Source organism: Leiobunum rupestre, chromosome 10, assembly GCF_980474605.1.
Source record: "Leiobunum rupestre chromosome 10, qqLeiRupe1.1.hap1, whole genome shotgun sequence".
NCBI lineage: Eukaryota > Metazoa > Arthropoda > Arachnida > Opiliones > Sclerosomatidae > Leiobunum > Leiobunum rupestre.
Window position 1 is genome coordinate 25,859,204 of NC_143393.1, and position 25,698 is coordinate 25,884,901.

The window sequence follows — 25,698 nt, forward strand, 5'->3', positions numbered from 1 at the left end:
GACCACGGCCCTGGAGTAATTATAGAACACGTTCCTGAAATATTTCCACTTCTATCTCGTGTCGAAAAATGACTAACCCACTTACTCTAATATAATGTTTTGAAATACATAAAGTAGCACTTCTTTAAATGTTATTGATTTTGATTCAAATGAGTCTCTGTAAATTTGAATCAAGAACGAATACAGTCAAAGTTGTTCCGCAGTGGGATAGCTTTAATTTAGCACGTCAACCAGGTCCAATTTCAAACGATATTTATTAGTGGGAAAATTAATTGAAAAAAATATTTATGCTGAAAAAAATAACAATCATTTTTTTATACTTTTTATGAGGATTAACTATTTTTCTTAGTGCTCGTACCATTGTTTTAAAATTAAATTTAACATTTAAATAAAATTAAATTTATTTGAAAAAATAAGCTTTCGATATTTTGAGCTAAAGCTAACATTACAAATGTAAACGACAAATAATTAAATATAGTTTGTTGAACAAACTTTTCATATAACAATACAAAAAATTCACTTCAATTTTAATTTTTCTTTTTCCCTATTAATAGCCTTATTTGTCTATAGATCGGTATATAATACGTATTGCCTATGGGCGAATTTCGCGTTACGCTGAAACGAAACCACCCCTGCCTATTTCTGATCAAATGTTTAATCTTTTTTTAATTTGAGATTTAGTGACTTTTTCGTTCTGGTATATATTTTATCAAATATCCATTAAAAATATTTTTTAGACTCAGATTCCTACTATATAAATAGCGGAATATCAGTAAGAACAAGACGGCCCAGCCGTCTTATAAGTTCCACATCGTATGTGTTAAGCTTATTCCCCTGGCATGTCCAATACACTATATTCAAAATTTTATATCGCAGAGAGAAACCAAGTATCGTGTGAAAAGGCTTACAGCGACAATTAGTACCGTACTTATGTTTTAAAATAAAATCCACTATTGCACAGTTTGAAATATTTAATTTGCGCGCTACGCACGTTTCGACTCGACCGCACGAGTCTTCGTCAGGCACTAAAAATAATAATATTTATTTCTTAGCAACAAACGATATAGATGTTTTCTCGCGACAACGGAACGACAAAAAACCAATGACAATTATAAAGAAAGCAATCTACATTATTCTACATTATACAACTCTAAGCCCCTTTCGTCGCATTTTTTTCTGACTCTCATTCGCGACTCTAACGTGGCATCGCCGCATTTACACGGAGGTACACACCGAAGGTATACCCGCGGTCGTTGCGCTTCGCCTTAATACTCAGTCAAGTATACGTTTGGTCATTAAGTTTGTTTTTGGAATTTCGGATCGGATTTCGCACTGGCTCGAATTTCGCACTGTCAATCTTGACTCAAGGACGAGCGTATTTTAATTTGTTCGTCATGAGAGTAAATCAGCCATTGGATACAGGGGGTTTCAAGGAGTACAGATGGGTTGGGGAAAGAGTACCACGGAAACTCTCGCATGGGAAAAGGGGAGGGGAGTACCACGGTAACTATCACATGGGAAAGGGGGGGAGGGGACACCACGCTAGTTATCACACGGGAAAAGGGGGAGGGAGTACTAAGGTAATTATCGCATGCGAAAAAGGGGGAGTGGTACCACGGTAATTATCACATGGGGAAAAGGAGAGGAAGGGCCTTATTGGGGTGGTTCTACTATGGGGAAAAGAGTTACTGGGGTGGTTCTACTATGGGGAAAAGAGTACCATGGAAATTATCCCCTAGGGAAAAGGGGGAGGAGGCCTTATTGGGGGGGGAGTTCGACTATGGGGTAAAGGATACCACGGCAATTATAGCGTGGAAAAAAAAGTCGGGGGCCTTACTGCGGTGGTTCGACTATGGGGTAAAGGGTGCCACGGTAATTTTCGCATGGGAAACAGGGGGAAGTGGCCTTACTGCGGTGGTTCGAATATGCGGGAAAGGGTGCCTCGAAACACACCACTAGCTGAGGGCTTCTCAGCTAGTACAATATATACGCATAAAGCGAGGGGGGAAGTTTATAATAAGGATTTTTAAGGGGATATACGAAGGAGAGAGAATGTTATAGAAACGAGTTAACGCTTGAGGCAGGCGTCTTCCAGCCCCCTCCTCCTTTTTTTGACGTCATCGACTGCTCTCGTTGGAGTGAGAGACGGGGCAAAACTTTTTACTGCGCAGAAGCAAATTTTGTCTCGTTTTCGTAGAGGAACTATCGACTGATTCAAAATAATAAGCCTTAAAAACCGAAGTATTTCGTAGCTTATGAAAGTTTATTCGTGTTTTTAACAATAAAATAATGCCGAAAAAAAGAATTGCTGCTTTAAAGACTGCCTAAATGATTCAAGATTAGCGCAAGGTGTTTATTTGAAAGATATACGTCAGGAGACAAATCGCTGAATTTAACCACTCTATTTTCGATTACATTATCTTTATTTTAGACTAGCTTCATGAGCTTCATTTTTATTAGGTATTTATTATCATATTATATTTATTTTAGTTAAAAATGTAGCACCGAAACGTCCGCTACCGAAACGACCTTAACACCGAAAGCGCCGGAACCGAAACTTACGCCACCAAATCGCCTTAAGCTCTGAAACGTCCCTACCGAAAGCGCCACCACCGAAACATCCTAGACCCGTATTCAAACACTATGCTAAGCTAAATCTAAATCTTTCATCCACCAAAAATTATTTTACTGTAAAGCAGATATGTTACGTTTGATCCCGTATAGTCCAAGAGCCCATGACAAAATAAGCGTGTGATAAGCTACACGATGGGTCAAGGTATTTTTTAATTAGGTTCGTGATTTGTAACAAAGAACTGTTTGTCTTACGGGTAAAAGTAGGGGCTTTCCGGAAATACGAGCCACGTGACGTGACCTTGAAAATTGATATGACCTGATATTGGTATCATTCGATTGGTCTCAACGTGCATTTACCAAATATCGCTGAATTAACCTTCAAATCTGAACCAAACGGCGTATAAGACTAAAAAAGTAATTTTGTCTTATACATGTAAATTTGGGAGGGGCGCGAAATTACTTCCACTTCGACCAGTAAGACAAACAGTTCTTTGTTACAAATCACTAACCTAATTAAAAAATACCTTGAGCCATCGTGTAGCTTATCACATGCTTATTTTGTCATGGGCTCTTGGACTATACGAATCAAGCAGCCCTGTGCCATGACGTCATCTCAGCGGAGCATCGCGGCTAGTTTCCAAGTGGCTGTAACTATTTTTAGACACATAAAACAATAATGGTAGCCATACGTTTGAAGTATTACATTATCTAATTAAAAAAAAGTTAGATGATATACGAACTTGTTTATTTTAGGGCCAACTATTTGAAACGTATTAAAGAGTGAATATAAAGAAACCGATAATAATTTATACATTTATAGTAACTGAAATAACGCCGCAGCTGCAAAACAGCGTATTAATTTTGAGTCCCCCTCAAAGATGGTTGAACGTCTGTCGCTCACATACTAAGCGAAGCTTAAGACTCAAACCCTCGCTCAAACCTATTCGGAAGACCACGAGGGTGGCTTGGCGGAGAGCATTTTGCCCGCTGAAGTGAAGCGTCATGCGTCAATGATGTCGAGGGGCTGATCAGTATCCGTAATCGGTGTAAAAAACCGTATAAAAGTGATTACGTAATCGATTAAAGATTTAACACTACCAAAGGCTTTACTCGCTGTAATCAGAATTTGAGGAAGTGGTTAGCCCCTCGAATGATGTTGCGTATTTAATAATGTATAACCCGGCAAAAATAGTTCCTTGGCAATACTTCAATGTGAATCGTCGGGTTTATCTAAAATTTAAGTTAATTCGGATTTGTTTACGCATTAATGGTTAGCTCGAATTGAAACGGGCTTTAATGGCGCGTGGACATATTTAACCAATTACCTCGAAAACTTAATAAAAACATGGAAGAATATTAAGTAATTATTGACCATTTCACGAATGCTGCTCAGCAGTTAGTTTATTCCAAACTTGACAATTTTAAATAAATATTTGAATATCCCATTGAAGTTTATGCGCGTAGAATATTTATGATGTAAAATTTAATCGCTCAAAATTGAAGGACATTTATTAATTTCTGTGGCGTACTGATGGAGGACATTTTAAAGGGAATAGAACCTCCAACGCGTTCTTTATGGAAGACCCCATCAATTTCCTTTATTCCCTTCACAATCAACGATTATCAGCGCCGCAAGTGTGAAAAGCCATGGGAGGCAGCGGAAAATATTGGAACCCTCGGAGGGCGACAGAAATACCAGAGGTTATATTCTCTTTAACTGTACCATTTCAGCACTACGGCGAAATCAGTCACATTTGTGACTGTCAAACAATATTAGAGAATAATTTTCCAGAAAAATAAATGCAACTGTATATTGAGGTCCGAGAACGGAAGAGAGCTGTAACAAAAGGATGTCCACGCGATTGAAAGTTTTCGAATCCGCACCTGCTAATAATTTTGAAGAGAGGCAGCTTTGCTGATACTCAGACATTCAAACACTCGTTGCTCAAACGCGCTGACTTTCTTGGGAATGATAAAACTTTTCCAAAGGTTGTGGTGCAATGGCCAAATTACGGTGTTTGCAACGTCACGATGGGGATCTGTCTTCATTTCCGAGAACCACCCAGAGTTGGCAATGATAATCCGCGTTAAGCCGCCTATAGGCTGACTGGTCTTGGTATAAAATGTGAGCTCCTGAATGCTTCGACCATCATTCAACCAGTCTCAGCCATCCAGTTCAGGAGAAACAGACTCTGATCGTAAGTACTAATTTGTCTGCTACGAAGAAACTCTTAAGATGTGGAATATATATAACCATAAGTGTATTATATTGTTAAAATATTGGAACAATATTATAGACTTATGATAAAACTAATCATGGCATTATTATCCCATTAAATTTAATTAAAAAACCTTTTCATTTAGAAAGTTAGCTTTTCAATATCCGATTTGAAAATAAAAAATTCTTACTTTCTTAATTTAGAAATTAAAGCCTAATTAATCATTAGTTAACTTAATATCAACCTAATTTTAAAATTACGTTTATTGTAATTTTTTTAAAGATGAAATCCATCTTCGTATTTGCTATCGTGGCCGCCGTGATGTCCTGCGCATTCTGCCGACCCCAGGACGGCCCCGGGGCCCCAGGAGCGGAAGGCAAGGAAGGACAGGACAGGTTCTTCTTCGGAGACCACGGAATACAAATTGGGAACAGCAACGGAGGACGCCCCAGTGGCGGATACCCCTACCCCGGACAGTACCACGCCCAGCCTTACCCCTTCCCCGGCGCCTTCCCCTGGGGTTAAACGCCATTACTCTTCCATCACCATCACACTTCATCCATTCTCATTAAAACAGATGTAAATTAGTTATTTATATGTAATCTTGCTTTTATTGTTTTAGAAATAAACATTGGAAAAACCTATAATTATGTTGCAATTTCTGAAGCGATACATACACGAACATAGACATATTTGTTCAGTTAATTTTTTCGAGTAAAATTAAAAACTATTTCAATCTATGCTGTAAATCTTTATCGTGGAAAATTATTCGAGTTCAAAGGAATAGTTTCATTCGACCATGTTTTTCTATCACTTCACATTCCTAAATGCACCTTTTAGCTTTTTATTTCGCGCATGCGCTTACGGCAAAATGTTTCTTAGAAACAGACGACGCACAAGTTTAGGAATTAAATGTAAATGGAAAAAGAGTGATTATATTGTCGAAATAAAGAAAAAAAACCCAGCGAAAACGAGACAATACTAAATGGTAACAGGTACGGTTTTCCGGACTTAGATCTTGATGAAAATCTAGGCCTCTGCGAAAACATGGATGTTGTTCGGTCTTCTATTTCTACAGAAGCTGGAGAGCACAGTAAACGATTTTTTTTTAAACATGAGGAAGCTCTACAAATTTGTAAAGCATGTGATAAGTTCAATGGGTAAAAGAAAAGCTGCGACTCCAATATCAAAAGCATAAAAATAGAAAAAGCCTGAGCTTTTATCAAGGGCAGTTCACAAAATGGTCTAATTAAGTCAATTTTGAGAAACTGTCATAGAATAAAACTAATTTTTCTTAGTTTCTGAGGTAATAAACTAAGACAATTTAGAGATTTAGGTAAAATATATATATCATTTTTTGTTTTCGTATGTTCCCTATTTGGTTCTTAAAAAAAGGATTGAAATAATAAGAATGTTCCTCAAAATATTTTTAAACAAAGAAAATTGACAAAAATTGTTATTTGATAGCATCAAAGGGGTTCCTAAATAAAGAATTAGGTTTAACAGCGAAATTAGACTTGCTCTATTATAAAAGTAGGAAGAACCTGTGAAAGTGCAGATGCCACTTTGTATACTATATGTATATTGCCCCCCAATAACTAAAATTTTTAAAAACCTTCTCAGGCTGTCATAATAATTTTATCTGGAAAATAGTCATCTATATCATAGTTTTCAGACACAAATGTTATGTAAAAGAAATAATAAAGCAAATTATGCAAATCTTTGATTATTAAATATCGTATTTATTATGGACTACATTCTAGCAATTTTTGGTTAAATATAAGATTTGAAAAAAGTTATATTTAAAATTTTTACGTTACTGCATAAATGCAGCATATCCATATTCACCTGCCTTTAAATTGGCTATTTACCACCATAGAAATCGGATAACAAACAAGAACGCTTAATCGAATGGCTGGCAGCCCACCGATTAGATTTTTGGCTAAAACGACAGTAGCACCATCTATGCCGCGCACGAAGCTTATTTTATCTAGTGATCAGGTCTACTTTGTGAATAACGTAGGCACTGATGCAAATAACCATTTACATGTGTTGTTGATTCATTAGTGGCCTTTTCCACTTTCTTTAACGGTTTTAGGTGTAAGTACAAAGCGAGAGAAGGCTCCAACTATACAGAATCTGGTTTTCGGATTCATATTTTTCGAAAGGTAAATACAGCATTTCTTTGTTATTTTACGAGATGATAGAAACACTATATAACTTAAGCTTGTTGGAAGATCGTAAGTTTGCAGCCTGCGTGGTAAACTGAAAAACTATGTAGTCGAATTTTCAAAAGACATCGAGTTAGGCCTAATTTAAAATCTTGTCGGTTTTAAAACAGAAATAAAATTTAACAAAAAACAACGTTTTTAACAATTCCCTTTAAAGTCGAAAAATATCCTACATTATCGTACGTCTTGGCTGAATTATTGAAAAATACGCGGTCGAAATCATCGGACCACCCAAAAACTGGTTATAAATTATCGACATGTACGATAATTATCGTACGGCTGCCAACACTGCTCCAATTTTTTGTATGGGGCCCTAAATACGCTACGGATATTAAGGTCTAAAATTGAAGCATATGTAACATGCCACTAGCTCTATTTCTTCACTAACGGTTTGTTTCACAGATATTGCGTCATCCGTACCCTACGTAATATTTGACGTCATATTTGATGTCATATTCGACGTCATCGAATCTCAAATGCCGATAATGCCGTCGCCCAATTAGCTCTACGTCTGATAAACCGACGGCCATTATTTTAGTAAACAATATAGTGTCAAGTTCTGTTAATATAATAAATTTGCAAATTAATGAAGTTCTCGGAGACTCACGTTCTAAAATAAATTTGCATTGTCAAATAAAAGAAGCAGGTTTATTCTTTCGCATCTTCAAGGTTGGAGTCTTTTGCAGATTCTTTTGAGCCTAGGCCTAACTCTTCTAGGCTTGATATGGGTTTTATTACGCTGTTGGAATATCCCACTTCGACGACTTGTTCCATTTTCGGAAAGCGATCACTTATTGGTCATTTTCCCCAACCTTTTATTTTTCTAAATTACTCATAATTTAACCATGGATGAAGGAACATGGCCTGTAATACATACAGCCATAAGGATTGGCATCTTAATAGGAAATTTGGAAGACTGGTTACACTAGCGTTAAATACCCGCCAGCGCACCGTACTACAAAAATAAATACGAATATTTTTTTTTCTTGGCGGTTCTGCCGTCTGACGGAGTTTTTAAAATGGAGGGATTTACGAATCGCTCAAAAGAAATAATTCCTTCGGAATCGTAAAAATTCGATTAATAATTACTTAGAATTGCATTTCATAGTTTCCCTAAACATCTTTTAATGTAATTATTACTAATTTCGTTGTTAAATGGTTTTTATCTAGTTTTATTCAACTAATACAACTAAGCCTTGGTGTTCTAATTTCAGAAACCAAATATCCTTAAATTTACCTAGAGCTGCATTATAACATAGATTAAGAAATGCTTTGTTATAGGATTATAATTACTGTAAACTTTAATTAGTACCTGAATTAATGGCTTTAAAAGTCGCATGGTGACTTAGGCCTAAGGTGGTGCCTTGGGTATTAGCCTAGCTGATTATTATTAAATTATATGTTAGAAAGCAAAATTTAATTAATAGAAATATTTATATTCTTAAAAATATGTAATACAAGAATGATAAATTTAAACATTTGAAAATACAAAATACTGTGTGGTTTTTAAATAGAAACTAATACCACTGCTTACAAATGTAAAACTTTAGCCAGTTTTCTATTCCTTCTCTCGTTACTGTCAGACTTGCGGTCATTTTTTCTCATAGCAGCTTTTGTGGCAGCGTGCTCTTCATTATATGAAACTTCATTTAGTAAATAATTCTACTTAAGTAAAATAAAAATAGGAACTTTATTATCATATATCACAGATGATACTTATGAGATTGACTTAAGCAGAGTTTCGGTTTTCGACTAGTTTACACAACATGTTATTAAAAAAAAATCGATCTAATTTTTCTTCCATTACCCTCCACTCGATTGCGTGAAAATATACTCTTTGAACGTTTGTAGACGGTTATGGGAAAAATAATTACACTATTATTTTCATTCATTGTAATTAGTAAAAACAAGCGACTATCACACGAGGCGTCGATGCACACGACAGAATCCCTAAAATATATAACAGACGGAGTTTATAAGCAGACGACATAGCTTCCTACAACTACTAACGCCACCTCTTGACACCTTCTATCATTAAAAATAATCCGAACAAATATTTGCCCCTTTGGCAGAGGGAAACCGAGACTGCCTTTCGCTTCGTTACTGAGGTGGCAGTGCGTACCCTCTTCGAAATCAGATGGCCCCGAGTTCAAATCCTGCTTTCGATAGAGTCTAAACTTGGGTCTAAATGTCTAAATGGCTCGCTTAGAAAGCTTTGTTGAAGCCGAACAATTAGTTTCGAGTTTTCGACACAAACCTCCGATTCCCTTTCGCCGTCTCTCTACTTCTTTTCGTTCTGTTGTTTGTAGTGGGGCCAATATATTCGGAGGGGGTCAGGTCGCGTGGTAACTGAACTCTTTTAACTGGGCGAATTCAATTTGGTTTTTAGAATAAAACCCCTCTCCCCACTCCCGTTTTCATTTTTCATTACTCCCCCTTTTTGCAGCTCCTTCTTGACCAGCGGTGCACGCGCGTAGTTAAATTTTATCTGTTCTGGTACATTTTGGGGATTTTTGTCGCTTTTTTTGGCCATTACAAGTCACTCGCTAATCTACTTGATTCGTTCAATTTCTGCACCTGGGTATAACCATATTTAGAATGGATCATTTGTGGCTTGAAATCGTTGACTTGGTAGGGCCGCTTGATGAATGGCCAGAACAAATTATAGCTTTGTTTTGGGGAAGGCCGAGGACGTTAAGTTTTGAAGACATTTCGGCTTTGTAAATGGTGTACCTAAAGAGCTGTTTCCCCGTGTGTTACGCCGTACTCAATCGGCCTTTCTATAAAGTAACATTGACCTTCTTGTTTAGATGTATCGGGCGCGTCACTCGTGACGTAGAAGTGACGTTTCACTATGATAGCCAAATAAAATTCGACGAGTCGCCCTTTTTATTATAAAAAGGGCGACTCGTCGAATTTTATTTGGCTATCATAGTGAAACGTCACTTCTACGTCACGAGTGACGCGCCCGATACATCTAAACAAGAAGGTCAATGTTACTTTATAGAAAGGCCTATTGACTATTTTTATAAAGATCGCGATAAAGATCTTACCTTCAAAACTGAACTGAACTCCTACGTATCTCGTGAAGAAAGCGATACATTAAAGGCACACTGTCAAGGTACATGGCCCCGGAACTAGCTTTCTTTAAACGAAAATATTTTTATAAAATGCTAGTTCCTGGGCGTAAAGATTTACTTACTCAAATAAATAAAAATAATAGTTATATGATAATAACTTGCACTGGCTAAAGCTGCTAGTGATAGATCCTTCTTAGGTGAAAATGGAACTTAATTCTAGCGCGTCGCATCGCGACGGTGGCGCCGACTGGATTAAAAAAAAAAGGAAGCTCAACATCGATGTAAAAAAAATGCCCCTGACAGTGTGCCTTTAAAACAAGTTCGGCAAGCATAATGACTTTATAGAAAGGCTTATTCCATTTGCAATTTGGAAATTGTCAAACAGCTGTTTTTGCGTTGTATGAAACATGGCGGACAAATAATAACCTAAGGAAAAACATTTGGTCCTATAGTGTACACGAACATCGTATGCTGGATTTAAACCACGAACCGTGAGTCCTGAAATATATTTACGAGTATATTTACGTATAATAGTAAAAATTTATTAAAAGTTGGGATGTTTTTGTATAAAACGGGGGGATAACGGTTGTGTAAGGCTAAAACATTTCACGTCTTCTTTACATAAAAATTTAAATAATTTTCTTTAGGGTTTGAAATATTTTTTTCCTTTTATACATTTGGACCTATAGTGTACACGGAGATCGCATTCTGATTACGAAAATATATGATTGGTGCATTTTGTATAAAAGGGGAATAAGATATTAACATTTCACTTCCTCCTTACATAAAATTTTAAATAATTTTCTTTAGGCTTTTTAGAAAAGTGTGGGGGGGGGGGGCGAAATATTAGACGGGGGTTGGGAACCGTCGCCGCCGTAGTAGGATCAAAAGTAGGAAACAAATTTTACACATAGAATTTTCTTTCTTTCGTGAGGCCAAAAGTAAGAAGTAATTAAGTGTGGCACATAAAAATTTGGGATTGAAGGTTTATTTTTTGTTTCTATCCCTATACCAAGTTCACCGGGATACGTGATACAGTTTTGATTAATCTCACACTTATTTATTAATTCTAGGCATACGCGGAAAGCGGTGCGTACTGCTTCGATCAGCGTCACACTTATTTGTTACTTCTGGTCACAAGTTAAATGTGACGCGTACTGCTTCGATATTAAAGGGGAAGCGCCAAGCTTGTCCAAATATCGGCTTAATTGCGTTGTAAAAGTTGAACGAAGCCTAATTAATATTTAAAAACACATTTATCTCCCCGGAATTCTATTCTAGCGCGAGAATCTATCGATACTTGGGAAGTTTCTATTTTGAAAGAGGTCTATACCCAATCAAAAACCTTTCCATCTCCATATATGCTGAAGAAAGAAACACGCCAAAATGTTCTCCGGGTCTACAAAAAGTTTTTATAAGAGATAGAGAGGGATACGAGTGGCACCTACAGCCTATTAATAGCTCAGAAACTTAAGAGAACTTTCTTAAATTACCGTAATTTTGGAAACCAGTCAATTACGCGGTAATTTTAAACGTAATTTACGGTTAAGCTAGGTTTACACTAACTTTGACAAGTGCATTTTTTTCGGCCGTAAAATAAAATACCTTGAGACCAACGCTAGTGGAAACCTAAAGTACCTTTTCAACTGGTCAATATATTTTTTATTTCACAAATTATTTAGAATTTTATTTATCAAAAGGTGTTTGTTTTTTAATATTTTAAAACCTGAAGGTAATTTAGAAAGAATCAGTTTGGTGTTATTAAATATCGCGTCGGTTACGGTTTAAGAAACAGTGATACACGAATATGAAGGTAATTACTATTTTCGTAATTTACCTGGAAAAATTATAAAATACTGTTACCAGGGTAATTTTCCGCGTAAATTACTAGGGCCAATTACCGATTCGTTTCTCTATCAGAAACGCGGCCAGCTCGAAAGGCGACGACGATTATTATTATTGATTGATCGTTTGATGTTCCCTGTTTCAATATAACACGGGCACCGAAATAATATTATCGCCTTCTTGGCGAACTTGTTTCTCTTGGTCATATGCAGCCTTGGAAATAAGGTTTTTTTTTAAACTGGTCCTTATGACCACTGACCCCCTAGCATATGAATTATTAAACTGGTCCTTATGACCAGTGACCCCCTTGCTTATGAATTATTAAACTGGTCTTATATAAAATGTTCTGATGTCATTTATATGCCTAAAAAAACATATACTACATGTTTAGAAGTTAGATTATGTTGGTAACATTAACTTTACACGTATTTAAAATAGTTAACTTTATTTTACGAGTACGACCAGAATAGTACAATATCTCACCTAAGACTACTACCAGAGCCTAGAAGACCCTCGTAATTTACTGTATTACCTCTCTTTCTCTAGGCCCCGTAACTCCAGCGTCCCCGGTCCGTTACCGCGTAGCCAGGTAACCTACCGAACTCGGGGGAAAGCGAGACTTAGGGGATTGAGGGTTTGAGGCCAGAGGGGTGTTAGATAGTTCGACTCGTTCGAGGGATGCGAGCGAAGGGACTCTACATAAAACCTCGACGGGCGGCCCCGGCGGTAGTAAGAGGAGTCGCTGTACATAGAAATCCAGTGAATAGGGAAATCCAAATTGATATAAACCTTGAATTTATAGGTCATATCCTATTATTTGGAATTATTAAACTGGTCACCTTCTGTTTTTTTTGTTATTATTTCGAATTAATAAACTGGACACGGTGACCAGTGACCCCCCAAATTTTGAATGAATAAACTGGTCTGATCAATTAATTTACTGGTCTTTGACCACCTGACCACCGTTATTTCCAAGGCTGGTCATATGTCCGGTGTACTTCTTACTCGCATTTTTTACTTTTGGGCTAATAGACCTTTCTATAAATTCCTAGCTAAACAGATCAAACACTTTCACAAAGACAACATAGCGCTACTTCAGTAGGACTAGCTAACTTTTTAATTCTTTGGATTTAAAAATTTTGCTTACGCTAATTTTTATTTGATTAGTATTTCCTCAAACGTCACCCATAAAGTCGATTTCCAAAGTATAGCTAAGGTAGCCTATGTGAAGATAGTATATTTAAAAACATAGTAAGTCCATAACTGAACTATTTTTAAAATCAATGTGACATAGTTAATAACTATTTCTTATGGTTTTTATAATATTATTAAAATTAATTAATTAATAAAAAATCCAGTATTTATCTAGACAACTAGGTTGGCAGGTTTGCCAAGGAATCTTTTTTTGAGCCTCCCTAGTTCATGAAAAATCGGGCCAAAGCTTCTGCTTCTCTATACACAAAAGAAAATAACCACGTATGTAGTATTTTATTGAATGGTCTATTAACACACACAGCGTGTTACGGAAACCAAATGATAGACTTCCCATCGGTTTTGCTCGAGTTTGAACTTTTGAAGTAACAGAACCCGATCCGACAATAAAATTCGGAATCGAAACCCCACAAACACACAGGGGGATATGAAACCAGGGGCTAAAATTAGGATTTTTTAGAAATTCCCAAACTTATACTAAAAGCAAAAAATGAGCAGGCCTATGCTATTTACCCCGCCCTCGGTTGTAAATAGGCGGGCTTTAAGGGATCACTATTTACCAAGGTTCTTAAAAATGCTTAAAGGCACACTGTCAAGGGCATTTTTTTTAAATCGATGTTGAGCTTCCTTTTTTTGAATCCAGTCGGCGCCACCGTCGCGATGCGACGCGCTAGAACTAAGTTCCACTTTCACCTAAGAAGGATCTATCACTAGCAGCTTTAGCCAGTGCAAGTTTTTATCATATAACTATTCTTGTTTTTTCTTTGAGTAAGTAAATCTTTACGCCCAGGAACTAGCATTTTATAAAAATATTTTCGTTTAAAGAAAGCTAGTTCCGGGGCCATGTACATGTACCTTGACAGTGTGCCTTTAAGCGCACAATAAAGTTGGCTTACGCGGGGTTCTCTCTCTCTGAAATTTGGGGGAAGACGTTTTGGACAAAGAATATAAAGCTTTGTTTTGGATAGAGGAAAGCGCCCGTGTGACCTCACAAGTTGTCGGGAAAAACGAACAAGATGCCTCGGCCAGAGTTGCCAGATGGGCGGTTTTGCGCCCAAATTGGGCGGCTTTGCGGAGGCTGTTGCGGGGAAAAAACCTCTGGGCGGGAGGTGGTTTTTCGGGCTGGTGCCAAAAAATCGAGGCGAAGTAACGGGGTACCGGTTTTCCCCCTTTCAACCCCATCCTTCATAACGGGAATCAACGTTCCTAGAAAATATAAGCTGTAACTAGCATTGCAAACTGTGATGTTTTCAATAAATTAGTATCTTTACTGAATAACGCGTCCAAAATTATTTTCAAATAACGCGCCAATTCCCGTTCTATAGCAGAAATCGGCAATTTTTCTTGGGCGGGAATTTGGGCTCTTTTGGGGTTAATCCGATTTTGGCTTGTGCAGGAATTTGGGCTGGTTTTAAAGTTGGTTTGGGCGAGATCTAAAATATTATTCTGGCAAATCTGCTCGCCGCCTTCACGACTCGAGTGAGAGAAGCGATCCAAGCAAGCCCGTGACTGGGATGCCATATTGGGCTGGAAAACAGCCAATTGGGCTTCTTTTCGAAAATATTATCTGTAAATAAATAAATAAATAAATAAGCATGTTTAAGAACCTTTGGTTGGCTGTTGGCGGGAAATTAGGTTTTTTAGTTTTTTTTATACTGAGAATACCGCCATGCGCCAAAAACCCATTACTTAAAATTAATTTCATTTAATTTTAAAATTTTCGCGGTAAATTTTTGGCTTGATTTTAGGAAAATCGACAGTTTTTGGGCTTCAAAAAATAAAAATTGGCGGCTTTTCGGTTGATAATCTGGTATCCCTAGCCAGTGAATTTGTTTGAGCTGAAATGTCTAGTGTCATTTAAAGACGGCCCAGTATAATACAGGGCCGTATTTAACCACGGCCAACTTTGATTTATCGCGCATCTCTCGCGCTACAGCGGCCATCTCATTCGTTGACGTTCCTGTGTTAACCTATGAGCAAAAGATGTGTATGACGTCAGCGCCCCTAGCGGATTATTATTTTTAGTATAGTTTTTACATTGGGGACAATATAACCACCGAGCGTGGCGCTGAACTCCTACACATTATAGTACAGTTTATAAGGGGAAAATCCTTGCTAGCGGAATTTCGACGAATGTGTTGGCCGTAGTAGCGCGAAAAGCGCGTGATCAAAGTTGGCCGTGATTTAACCTATTGGAGGCCTGGGCACATTAGGATAATGGGGCCCCTATGACCTTGACAGAGCACTATTTTGTTAGAATAGACAAAGTAAGTCGATAAGCAAAGTTCTAGATTTATTTTTATTTCTTTACAGTCACATTAAATAGATAATATAATATAATTCACAAAAGTTACTCTGCCAAGGCCCTAATTCCAAGCGAAAATCTCAGAAGCTTTATACGATTCGTATAATACGAAACAAACTTAAAACTCATTAAACAATTACAAACCGTGTTAGGCTTAGTTATTTTAGATACAATAAAAAACTTACCCAAACAATATATTAATGTTTCGAATGAAAGTTTTGACAAAGCTCCTTAAAGACGAAAAGTCAGAACTTGTGTAATTTAGAATGTCACGGAACCGAGGACGGAACTATATCGCTATATTTTATAATAGACGAAACTACTAGTTCCATTTGGAATTATGTTAAGAAATGATTAATTTTTCAGAATACTTTTACTCTCAAAACTTACAAGGAGACTACCCGAGGTGTTTATCTCCTATTTGGTTCAAACTCGGGTGGTAAGTAGACCTTCATGTAACTTGAAAATCCCTAAAAGGGTGGACAAGAATGGGCTTTCGTTTTGAAATGGCAACCAAAAATGTTTTTCACAACTTAAAAACTGATTCCTCTTATTTACCCAATATATGTATATTTTCTCATATTTACCAAAATTGACATATATTGGTCCAAATGTACGAGATTTAGCCATGATCTGAATTATGTATCTAATTGATGAACCTTTTTTAAATTTTTGAAAAAAATTGTTAGGGGGGACCCTTAAAATCTTCGATTTTCCCATGTTAATTTTCATAGAGAAAAACTGTTTTTAAGTTGTGAAAAACATTTTTGGTTGCCATGGAAAAACGAAAGCCCATTCTTGTCCACCCTTTTAGGGATTTTCAAGTTACATGAAGGTATACTTACCACCCGAGTTTGAACAAAATCGGAGATAACCACCTCGGGTAGTCTCCTTGTTAGTTTAATCAACTTAAACTTAAATCGGAAAGCCTGATTTTCGGGCGAGAGTAGAGCAGCTTCGCGCATGCAATAGCTAATAAGCAAGTCTGTATTGTAGTCAGTCATTATCGTTTGATGATCTGGCAGGAACCAGGGGGCCCCTATCGATCGCGGGGCCCTGGGAACGTGCCCAGAGTGCCCAGTGCGAAAGAGGGACCTGACTATATTGAATTTAAATTAAATTGTGTCCAATATAACTATTTAGTATTTTCGGATGAAACTATAGATATAATATTTATGAAGAAACTCTTAAGCACTTTTAACACCCTTGCTAAAACAAAGGTTCTTAAAAATGCGGGATAAAACGTAGAGAAAATAATATACCGAGACTCCGAGAGCTAGAGGGAGTTGAATGAAGAAAGACAGACAGAAAGAGCCGTTATATATGCCTGCTAAAAATAATAGCTCTACCGGCATCTCCACATCTTGTGACGTAAAACTAAACAGCGTTTCCTCTTTCAGTTGAAATAATACGGGCGACCGACGCGATACAGAGCGTGAGCCCCCCTTGACTATAGCCACGTTCACACTAGAGCCTAAAACCCAGTTTAGGTCGGTTTGAATGCCAGTTTTGACCGCCTACGATAATTCTTGGTTAACACGTGCGAAATCGCTTCACCCCGGTTCGCTTATAGCCAAGGCTTAACGCCATTTCAAATTACGACTAGAATTTTGAAAATACTAAAATGTATCCCAAAGGTTAATCATGTTTACTATACATATAGTAATATTATTTGACATTATTTAGAATTTTATCCCCATCATTTTTGAAAATACGAGCAATTTTACTTCCCCGCCTTGTCGTTTTGAAAGCGATTCTAAGCGAACCGACTTGGACGAGTTGCTTCCCGAACCAACAAGAAGCTATTTCTCACTTTGGTTTTAAAAACCAGTTATCTTAAGGAAGCGAATTTAGGGGTAAGTGTGAACGTAGCTTATTTACCACTGAAAATCGGGGTTAGGTTAGCGGTTAGGAGATTTGCTATCTAGCGGTAAATAGATATTTCCTGTAAGCAATTGTTCTAAAAATGAAAAAGATGTTTTGGAAGTTAGGCTTTTTTCTTCTGGTCATTTATTTTGGAAAATTTTCAAATTCAAAATAACACAATCAATTATTAACAGTTCTAATTCACAATATCACAATGGCATTCTATATTTCTTTCGTATACATTATCGCTTAATATCAGAAGTATATATATATAATTTCACCCCCGAGAGAAGTATCTATATTTGAATATTCCCTAGAGATTTATTTTAAACCTCTGGTAATATTTAATATCCAAGTAACAATTTGCCCATTTCCATCAAATCGGACAAGGGGCCTTTGCCGAAGTTGTTTTCAAGGTGCGCGTTCTCAGGCAAGATCATTTCGTCGCTAGCTGTATGGTGTTCATCCTGGATGACCATCGGGAGTCCCATGTAATTGATCACTTTCGGACTCTCGATGTTCACCACCGGCATCCCTTCCGAGTTGATTTCCGACGAGTCAGTTCCGGTCGTGATGACGGGATGTTGTTGGCTATTGGGCTGGCTTCCGTTAACGAGATTTAATCCTTGGGTTTCGAAGCTGGGTTGCGCTTCTTTGCCGAAAATGGGTTGAATTCCGGTTACCGGAACTGGTAATACTTCTGATTGAGGCCATTGCTCCAAAACTGGCTGACCCGAATTAGGTTGTTGCTGTTGCGGGTAAGGAGCGGATGCTGGGTAAGGCCCAGATGGCATAGGGTAAGACCCGAATGACATGGGGTAAGGCCCAGATGGCATGGGGTAAGGCCCGGATGGCATGGGGTAAGGCCCGGATGGCATGGGGTAAGGCCCGGATGGCATGGGGTAAGACCGGGGTGGCATGGGGTAAGGCATGGATGGTAATGGATAAGGTGGTACAGGATATGGCATAGGGTGATTTCCAGGAAAACGTGGATAACCTTCGAATTACAGATCAGAATAAATAATATATCATAATATATAGACAAATCCAGACTCAGCCTGCTTACCATTAGGGACATTGACATTTCCAATGTGAATATTGCGGTTCTTCGATAGGAATTTTCCCATGCCTTCAATGACGCCTTCTTCTGGTAGCAATGAAACTGCGCATTTTATCAAAACCAGTAAAATAAAATAAATCTTCAGAGTCCCGAACATTTTCACAATATTTCGCCGTGGTTTGAGCTACAGCCTTACAAAAAGCGACCGTCTTATTAATACTTCGATTTGGAATTAAAAGCCTGTCCTCTTGGGAAACGTATCTTTATTTAATTAAGATAACTGGAGGTCGACCCTCGACCTTAGTGGAAAAACACGACGCATCTCGATATTGAACAGAATTTTCAATTTCCGAGATTAAAGAGCCGTTTGTTTATTGAGAAACTGAAATCTGTAAATACCATTTCGTCAAATATGTTGCAATGGGTCTGGCAAAGAAAGCATTCGTGTTAGCAGATAATGGGAATTCTAAACTATAGCGAGGGTTTTCGAGATTCCCCGTCTCCCCACCGGTGGCCGAAAAGAGGAAACCTTAAGGGTGTGGTTTTACTCGCGGAAATCGAGAGGCAAACAGACTCTGTTAATCTGAATTCTAAATTTAGCTAAATATAGGTTTTGTGGGTATGTAGAACTTGAAATAGGCTTATTTTATGTAAAACAAGGAAATTTAATTTATAAAATGAGTTTTAATGCCGTAGACTATTGAGTTAAAACATACAAGTATTATATTTAATAAATAGACATAAATTGTTAAAACAGATTGTCATGGTGAGATAATTAAATACCCGCTCACGTTTTGCGGCAAAAGGTGATCCTAAAAAGTAAACACTCGTATAATTAAATAAAGAATTATTACTAAAATAAGCGCCAAGTTAAAATGCTAACCATTTGTTCTTCTCATTTCTTTGGGGCATCAGTCCATATTAAAATCTTCTGATCGGTGTAAGCCACTTCAGAAAAGCCACGAACAACACGAAGATTAGAATCGTTCCGCATGCTCCCATATTTCCCTTTGGAGAAAAATCAACGTTAGAATTACGAAAAAGATTTAAAATACTGGGTCTTAGGTACTCCAGCATTAACGCGTTAAGCTAAAAATTAGGGTTTACTTACGTATTAAGATGACTATTAATTTCTAAAACGTATCCGAGTCTCTTAGCGTTCGCTGCGGACGAGTGGGCGACAAAAGTGAGGACGTTTCATTCGCTGGAGAAGATCCTTTACTAGTTGAGCACTGCGCGTGTTTATTTATACGCCGAAATTAGCCAGGGTTTTCCAAAACTAAAATTTCAACACTCGTTATCAGTAATTGATAAGCGTTCTGCCAAACCGGACTTTCGCTTCGTTTGTATAGAAAACAGCGAGCGATGAATAATATTAAATTAACTTTTGTTTACTTTTCGGAATGGAAATATTAATTCGCTTTTTAGTCTTTTTGACAAATTTGAATATTGGCGTTACAGTCAAAAGCAAATATTTTGTTCGTGATTTGGGGTAAAATTTTGCCATATCTTATATTATTTACCATACGATTGTACCGTAGAATAAAAAATTGCTAACTTAGAATAGATGGTTGAGTTGATAGACGTTTATATCAAGAAGGTACTTATTTCTACTTAGAAAGATTGACTGTACTCAGTTGAGGTTAAGAAAGGAAAAATATCTACATGTAGTACATTTGGCGGAAAGATACAAGCTCAACTTTCCGGTAAATCATCGGCGAGAATTTCAAATTACGCCTATTTCCAGTTGAATTTCTAACGGTACGTGCGCGAGTTATATTAATCCATTTTAGAAATGTCTATTGCGTAAATTTCAAAGTGATCAATAAATATTGAATGTAGATTAATATTTTTAAGCTTCATTATAGCGTACTTTTAGTACTATGCTCCTAAACAATCATCAAATTGCACGTTTATATACCTCAACGTGGTAATCTCGGCCATAACCGTTCTAGACTTTAGGTATGCCTCGTTGTAATACTAAAAATAAATTAATAAGAACTGTTTTTAAATCTAATCTGGGTTAATTAATTATCACTTTGAAATAAAACGCAATTGTCGGTATTTCCCAAAATTATATAACGCGCGCCGGTATATTAGAAATTCAATCGTAAACAGCCTCAGACCGAAATTCGAAATTCCCGCCGACGATTTAGCGGAAATTCGTGCTCGGATCTTTCCCCATATTCTTTTTGGACGTAAACTAGGCCATGATATCCGCGGATCGACTACACATTCTCCTTTAGTTTATTTAAATAAATTATTGTTAATATTGATTGGTTAAATTTCAAATAATAAATATTTCACGGTTTAATTTTTAAACTTAAGTAGGAATAGAAAGATTGACAATTAAAGCCTTTGCCTCTTCCAGCTCTCATCATTGCGCCAGTTGTAAACACGCTTTCTTTTTTCTCCCACACTCTTGCCGCCCCCGTCACCTCTGCCCCACGAAGAATGGGGGTTAAAGGCTCAAAATTAAACACGGAGGGCTAAGCATAATTTCGCTTAAATAATGTTTCAAACCAGTTTATAATTTATTCAATTTATTTTAAAGCAAAATATACAAATTTAATTGATTGTAAATATTACATTTGTTTGACACGAATATAAAACCAATAATGAAGAAATGTGGACTATTTGAAGAGATCATTTTCCCCAAGGGAACCCACCGAATTGGGGAAAGGGAAATCCACCGCCATTGTAACCTGCGGAATTATTACGAGAAAACAATTAATATACATAACGAAATAATGAAGTGGTGAACATTTTAAATAAGAGACTATCTGACCTCCTCCTCCGTTGCTGTTTCCGAGTTGAAGTCCGTGATTTCCGAAGAAGAATCTGTCCTGTCCTTCCTTGCCTGGTTCTCCAGGGGCGGGGGCTCCTGGGCTGTCCTGGGGTCGGCAAAATGCGCAGGACATCAGGGCGACGACAATAACGAAAACGAAGATGGATTTCATCTTCCGAAAAAATTGGGGGAAAATTATTAACCTGAGGTTAAATGTAAATTCAGTGGTGTACACTAATCTCATTTAAAGATAGGGCAGGGTATAAATATGTAGCCTATTCTACGGTGAAAAATATTATTTCTTTAAAAAGTGTAACTTTCAATTAAACAAATTAACTAACTTTCGATGAGATTAAAACTATGGTTTTTCTCAATTTAGAAGTTGAAAATATTCTGAAAATTGAACACTTACGATGGAAGTTGGATTCGAGACTACTTCGAGGTTCCTTTGAGAGAGTTGGAAGTGATTTTGGATATTGAAAGCCACCACTATTTATAGGCAAGTTACTTGTTAGCTTAATACTTAACCGGTTATCTTCGTACCGCGTCTTGGAAATATCGTCTGTGTGGAAAAAAACCGTCCAGTAATATGTTGATATTCATCCGCTGTGCTCATATCGTCACACCGGTATCGACGCGCGTTATTGATCTCAGCGATTCGACGGCTTATCGGGATGGGATATCATTTCATTGTCTTGGTTTCTGTTTTTTGCCGTACGAATTGCAATGCCCAAACAGAAACGTCACTTTTCTCATAACTTATCAAAACGTTTTAAGAAAGATTTTCTTAAGTAGGGGTTTTTTGTTGACCCTCATGAAAATAGTATTATTGTTATGATGTGTGTTGTACCGGGTGTTTCAGATAATAAGGTCGTAAACTCGAGGACGTGTTCAAAAATGTCTAATGAACCTGGGTCCTTAAGATATCGCTCCCAAAAAACTACGCCAAGCCGAAAATCTTACCAACGATATTCTGCCGTGAACCAAATTTTTTATATAAAATTCATCAGATTTAATCGGTGTAGCGAGAAAATTAAAAACAAAAGTTCAATAATTAATATTTTGAAGTAATATTAGTCTGACAATTACTACAAACTATTGTCAAGTATTGATAATCTTACAAATGAAATTAATATTAGATTTTTGTAAGATATTCATCAGAAATGTTTTAAATAATTAAAAGATATAAAGGCACATTTTAGTTCAAACTTTTACAATAATTGGGACTTTTATCAACCATGCCAAGAACACTGCTAATCTATTAAAATAATAAAGTTCTGCCATTTTAGTATAACTCAAATTAACTTGGCTTTTGTTTTAGTTGTGTTATACTTTTCTATCCAAAATAGCTTTGGGCTATCTTTTGCTAATTCTTTTAGAATTTGAAAATGACCCTTTGGGAAATTTGCGCGTAGATCAACAAAAATTATTAAATGGAATTAAAATTAGGGCAGCCTTCTTAAAATTGTTGATAAAAGTTCTAGATGAAACTTGCGTGTTTTTGAGAAATACCCTGATTGCGGCCTTAAACGAGATTTTTCACTCTTATTGCGTCTGCGCAGAGAGTGAATATACCGAAGAAGCTGAAATTTTTAAATTGACTAATCTGATGGTGTATTATCCATTTCAATATTCCTTCACGGCAGCGAATTCTGCCACCAGGGGCTGCTGTTATTCCGTTCTTATATGATAATAGACCGTATGATGTACTGAGCCATAATATGTAAATTTGGGTTCTTTGGAACACTGCGCAGAGGTGGTCAATTTGAAACAAAAGAGCTTGCGACTTACTCACGGGAAACACCCTGTATTAAAACTAGAAGAATTGTTTTAGCAACTTCTCCGTATCCCATAAAAAGAAACTAGGAAGACTTTCCGCTTAAATAATTAATGTAATAATTAAAAAGTATCTATTTTTAATTCGTGATATTAATTGTCGTAGCTTTATTTAATTTTTTAAATAAGAAGCAAGGGGCCTTCGCGTGATTAGGACATGAAATCGTGTTTTGGTATCTTCAACTCCAGCGTTTGACTTAATCAGTGATTCGGATTATCCAAAATAATAAATTGGTAATACCCGGCTTATTGTACAATGCCATTGATTGGAAATGTCATTTAATTATTCCAATTGCAAATAATGTAATTCACAGAGTAGGACATAATTATTGTAATACCGTAAGTAACGTAGAGCGATTACGAAATCGGCAATTTCGAAACAATAAACTGGTCGTTGCCTAATTTCTTCGTTAATCAAATTACTACGAGGTAATATTGATGGCTATAAACATGAACAAAAACATAATTATGTCTCAAATTTAAAAATAACTTCAAAGACCAATTTCCTTTTACGATTCAATTATAACTTGGCTGATGTCCGTGTTTCATTTTTAAAAGCGTTTCAGTTCTTAATAAGCATCGACTGATTCGACAAAAGGGTTGGTGTCTGTGGGGATGCCAATCTACGATGCGGCCGATGCCCAACTTCCCCTCCTACTTTGACTCAATCTGGAGTGGCCGACTGAAAAACCCCTCCGGATAATTAAACTAATTTCTCAAAATCTACGACTGACTAACTAACTAACGAGGGGTAAGACAGTCTCAGATAATCTGTACACCGAGTTCGTGCATTTAGCACTGTTAAAGGTACATATTTTCAAGAGTTCGCGAGTTCCATTTAGCACTGTCAAAGGTACGGCAGTGTACACCGAGTTCGCAGATTGTCTTACCCCTCGCTAACTAACAACGCAAAGAAAGTCAACGAATTTCAATTTAAATCTTAATATTTATTTTTAAACCTTGCCTCATTTGGAGGCCTACCACAAACTCTATCTCATTTGGCGACAGCGAACCACCCAACTTCTCTCTTACAAATCCCACAGCGCACTTACAACATTTTCAGCCAAACCCCCAAAACGTTTTTAGCCACGCCCCCTCCCAAATCTCAGCGGAAAACATGCCAACATTTTCGAGTTTCGTAGACTAGCGCGGGAAAAAAAATTAATTAAAAAACACTTAGAAAATACAAACTTTTTAATTCAATTTGAATTACAAAAAGATATCTGACAAAAGATAATCTAGATAATGTTTTCGGAAAAAGTGCTTTTTCAAAAAGAAATTAAAAAAAATTTAAAGTAAAAATATCCCACAATATCAATCATTTTCGCTTAAAAATCCCTTTATCCCACACCAAGGCCCACACAGTCTAAAAAATTGCGAAAATTCCCACAATGTAGGATTTATCCCACACATTGGCAAAACTGCAACACACCTACAGTTTCCCTTCTTGGGTCTTTATAACAAAAATCTGAGGATATTGGCTGCAGTGTTTCCACTCGCCCGACTTAATTTTCCCTCTGATTGGCAACTTTAAAAAGGATTTTCCCCTGTTTTGGCACGAGCGGCTAATTCTCCGACCGGTTCGAAGAGTTTATTGGTTGCAGAGACGAGCATGCGCAGCGTTTATTTTCGATTTTTACTGGCGCCTAGTACCTTTTTTACGAACATACTATTAACCCAACATATGTGTAGAAGTGTTTCTTTTTATCTCGTCGTAATTATTATTTCGAGCGCCAACTCACCATCTATCAGTGGCGTACCCGGGAGGGGGGAGAGGATATATATTGTGTTAGCACGTAACTTTCAAGTTTGAACGCCCAAATTTTCCACATTCGTTCTCATGTCCGTAAGAAAGCGACTCACGTTATTTCATCAATGGCGCACCTGGGAAGGGGGTGCAGAGTATTCTAGAGACCCCAAATTTTTAAATAAATTCCTCTTAAGATAATATGAAAATATTTTTATATATTATGCTTCAGTACACTACACGAATTATTAAAATGTAAGAACGGAAGCGCTGCGACCCCTGGTGGCGGAAGTAGCTTCGGTGAAGGAATACCGAAAAATAACCGACGGAAATGGATAGTACACCATCAGATTAATCAAATTGAAAAATTTCTGATTTTGAATAATCCTAAGAAGCTGAAATTTTCAAAGAGTCTCCCTTGCACAGTTGCGTTTTTCGCGTCTTATACTCAAAAAGGCGCGAAAAACACACATCTGTAATTGCACGATAGTCACATTACAAAGGCGTTATGTATTGAGAACGCTAGAGTATCACAAGAAAGATATGTTTTACAAAATTTGCAAGTGTAATAGAGCATTTAAGTCGAAATCTGGATATCATTATTATAGAAATAAATGTGATTCAGCAGAAAATAATAATGTAGTGGAAGCGGGAAATTATGTATGTAAAGAATCGGGTTGTACGTTTTCGTCTATAGTAAGTATAGTGCTGACTGCGTTAAGCATTTGTAAAAATCCCACAAAATTAAGTTTACTAACGAAATCAAAACTTTCAAGAAATATTCAGCTAATTTCGTTTAACTTACTAAACGTAACTTTATAAAAAGGATGTTGAACCTAACACTTGTAAAATCCACACGGGTTACTACGAACAAATAGTACAATAAATTCCCCATTAAACCTCTACTATCAGGCTAATATAGAGGTTTTATTTCA

At 37.0% G+C, this 25,698-nt stretch overlaps 1 protein-coding gene and 5 long non-coding RNA genes across 6 annotated transcripts in view; 1 reads left to right on the top strand and 5 right to left on the bottom strand.

Moving 5' to 3' along the window:
• The window catches only part of LOC149925208 (uncharacterized), a 93,162-nt gene that overhangs the window by 50,385 nt on the left and 17,079 nt on the right, over positions 1-25,698 (top strand). The window lies entirely within an intron of this gene.
• The window catches only part of LOC149925215 (uncharacterized), a 110,358-nt gene that overhangs the window by 12,703 nt on the left and 71,957 nt on the right, over positions 1-25,698 (bottom strand). The window lies entirely within an intron of this gene.
• The window catches only part of LOC149925216 (uncharacterized), a 300,627-nt gene that overhangs the window by 3,734 nt on the left and 271,195 nt on the right, over positions 1-25,698 (bottom strand). The gene's annotated exons all lie outside the window — the stretch shown is intronic.
• Positions 17,549-18,599, bottom strand: LOC149925217 (uncharacterized). Its single transcript, XM_090161174.1, has 2 exons — positions 18,399-18,599; positions 17,549-18,329 (listed from the first exon to the last, which is right to left on the bottom strand). The coding sequence occupies exons 1-2, from the start codon at positions 18,547-18,549 to the stop codon at positions 17,677-17,679; spliced, it is 804 nt and encodes a 267-aa protein (XP_090017300.1). The 5' UTR covers positions 18,550-18,599; the 3' UTR covers positions 17,549-17,676.
• LOC149925218 (uncharacterized) lies at positions 19,075-19,727 on the bottom strand. The gene is made up of 3 exons (XR_016477099.1): positions 19,504-19,727; positions 19,276-19,400; positions 19,075-19,204 (listed from the first exon to the last, which is right to left on the bottom strand). It is a non-coding gene; the product is annotated as an uncharacterized LOC149925218 (long non-coding RNA).
• LOC149925219 (uncharacterized) lies at positions 20,992-21,620 on the bottom strand. The gene is made up of 3 exons (XR_016476896.1): positions 21,593-21,620; positions 21,181-21,352; positions 20,992-21,097 (listed from the first exon to the last, which is right to left on the bottom strand). It is a non-coding gene; the product is annotated as an uncharacterized LOC149925219 (long non-coding RNA).

Coding starts and splice junctions, on each gene's coding strand:
- LOC149925217 (XM_090161174.1), bottom strand. CDS start 18,549: ATGTTCGGGACTCTGAAGATTTATTTTATTTTACTGGTTTTGATAAAA. Junction 18,330..18,398: donor AAATGTCAATGTCCCTAATG/GTAAGCAGGCTG, acceptor TGTAATTCGAAG/GTTATCCACGTTTTCCTGGA.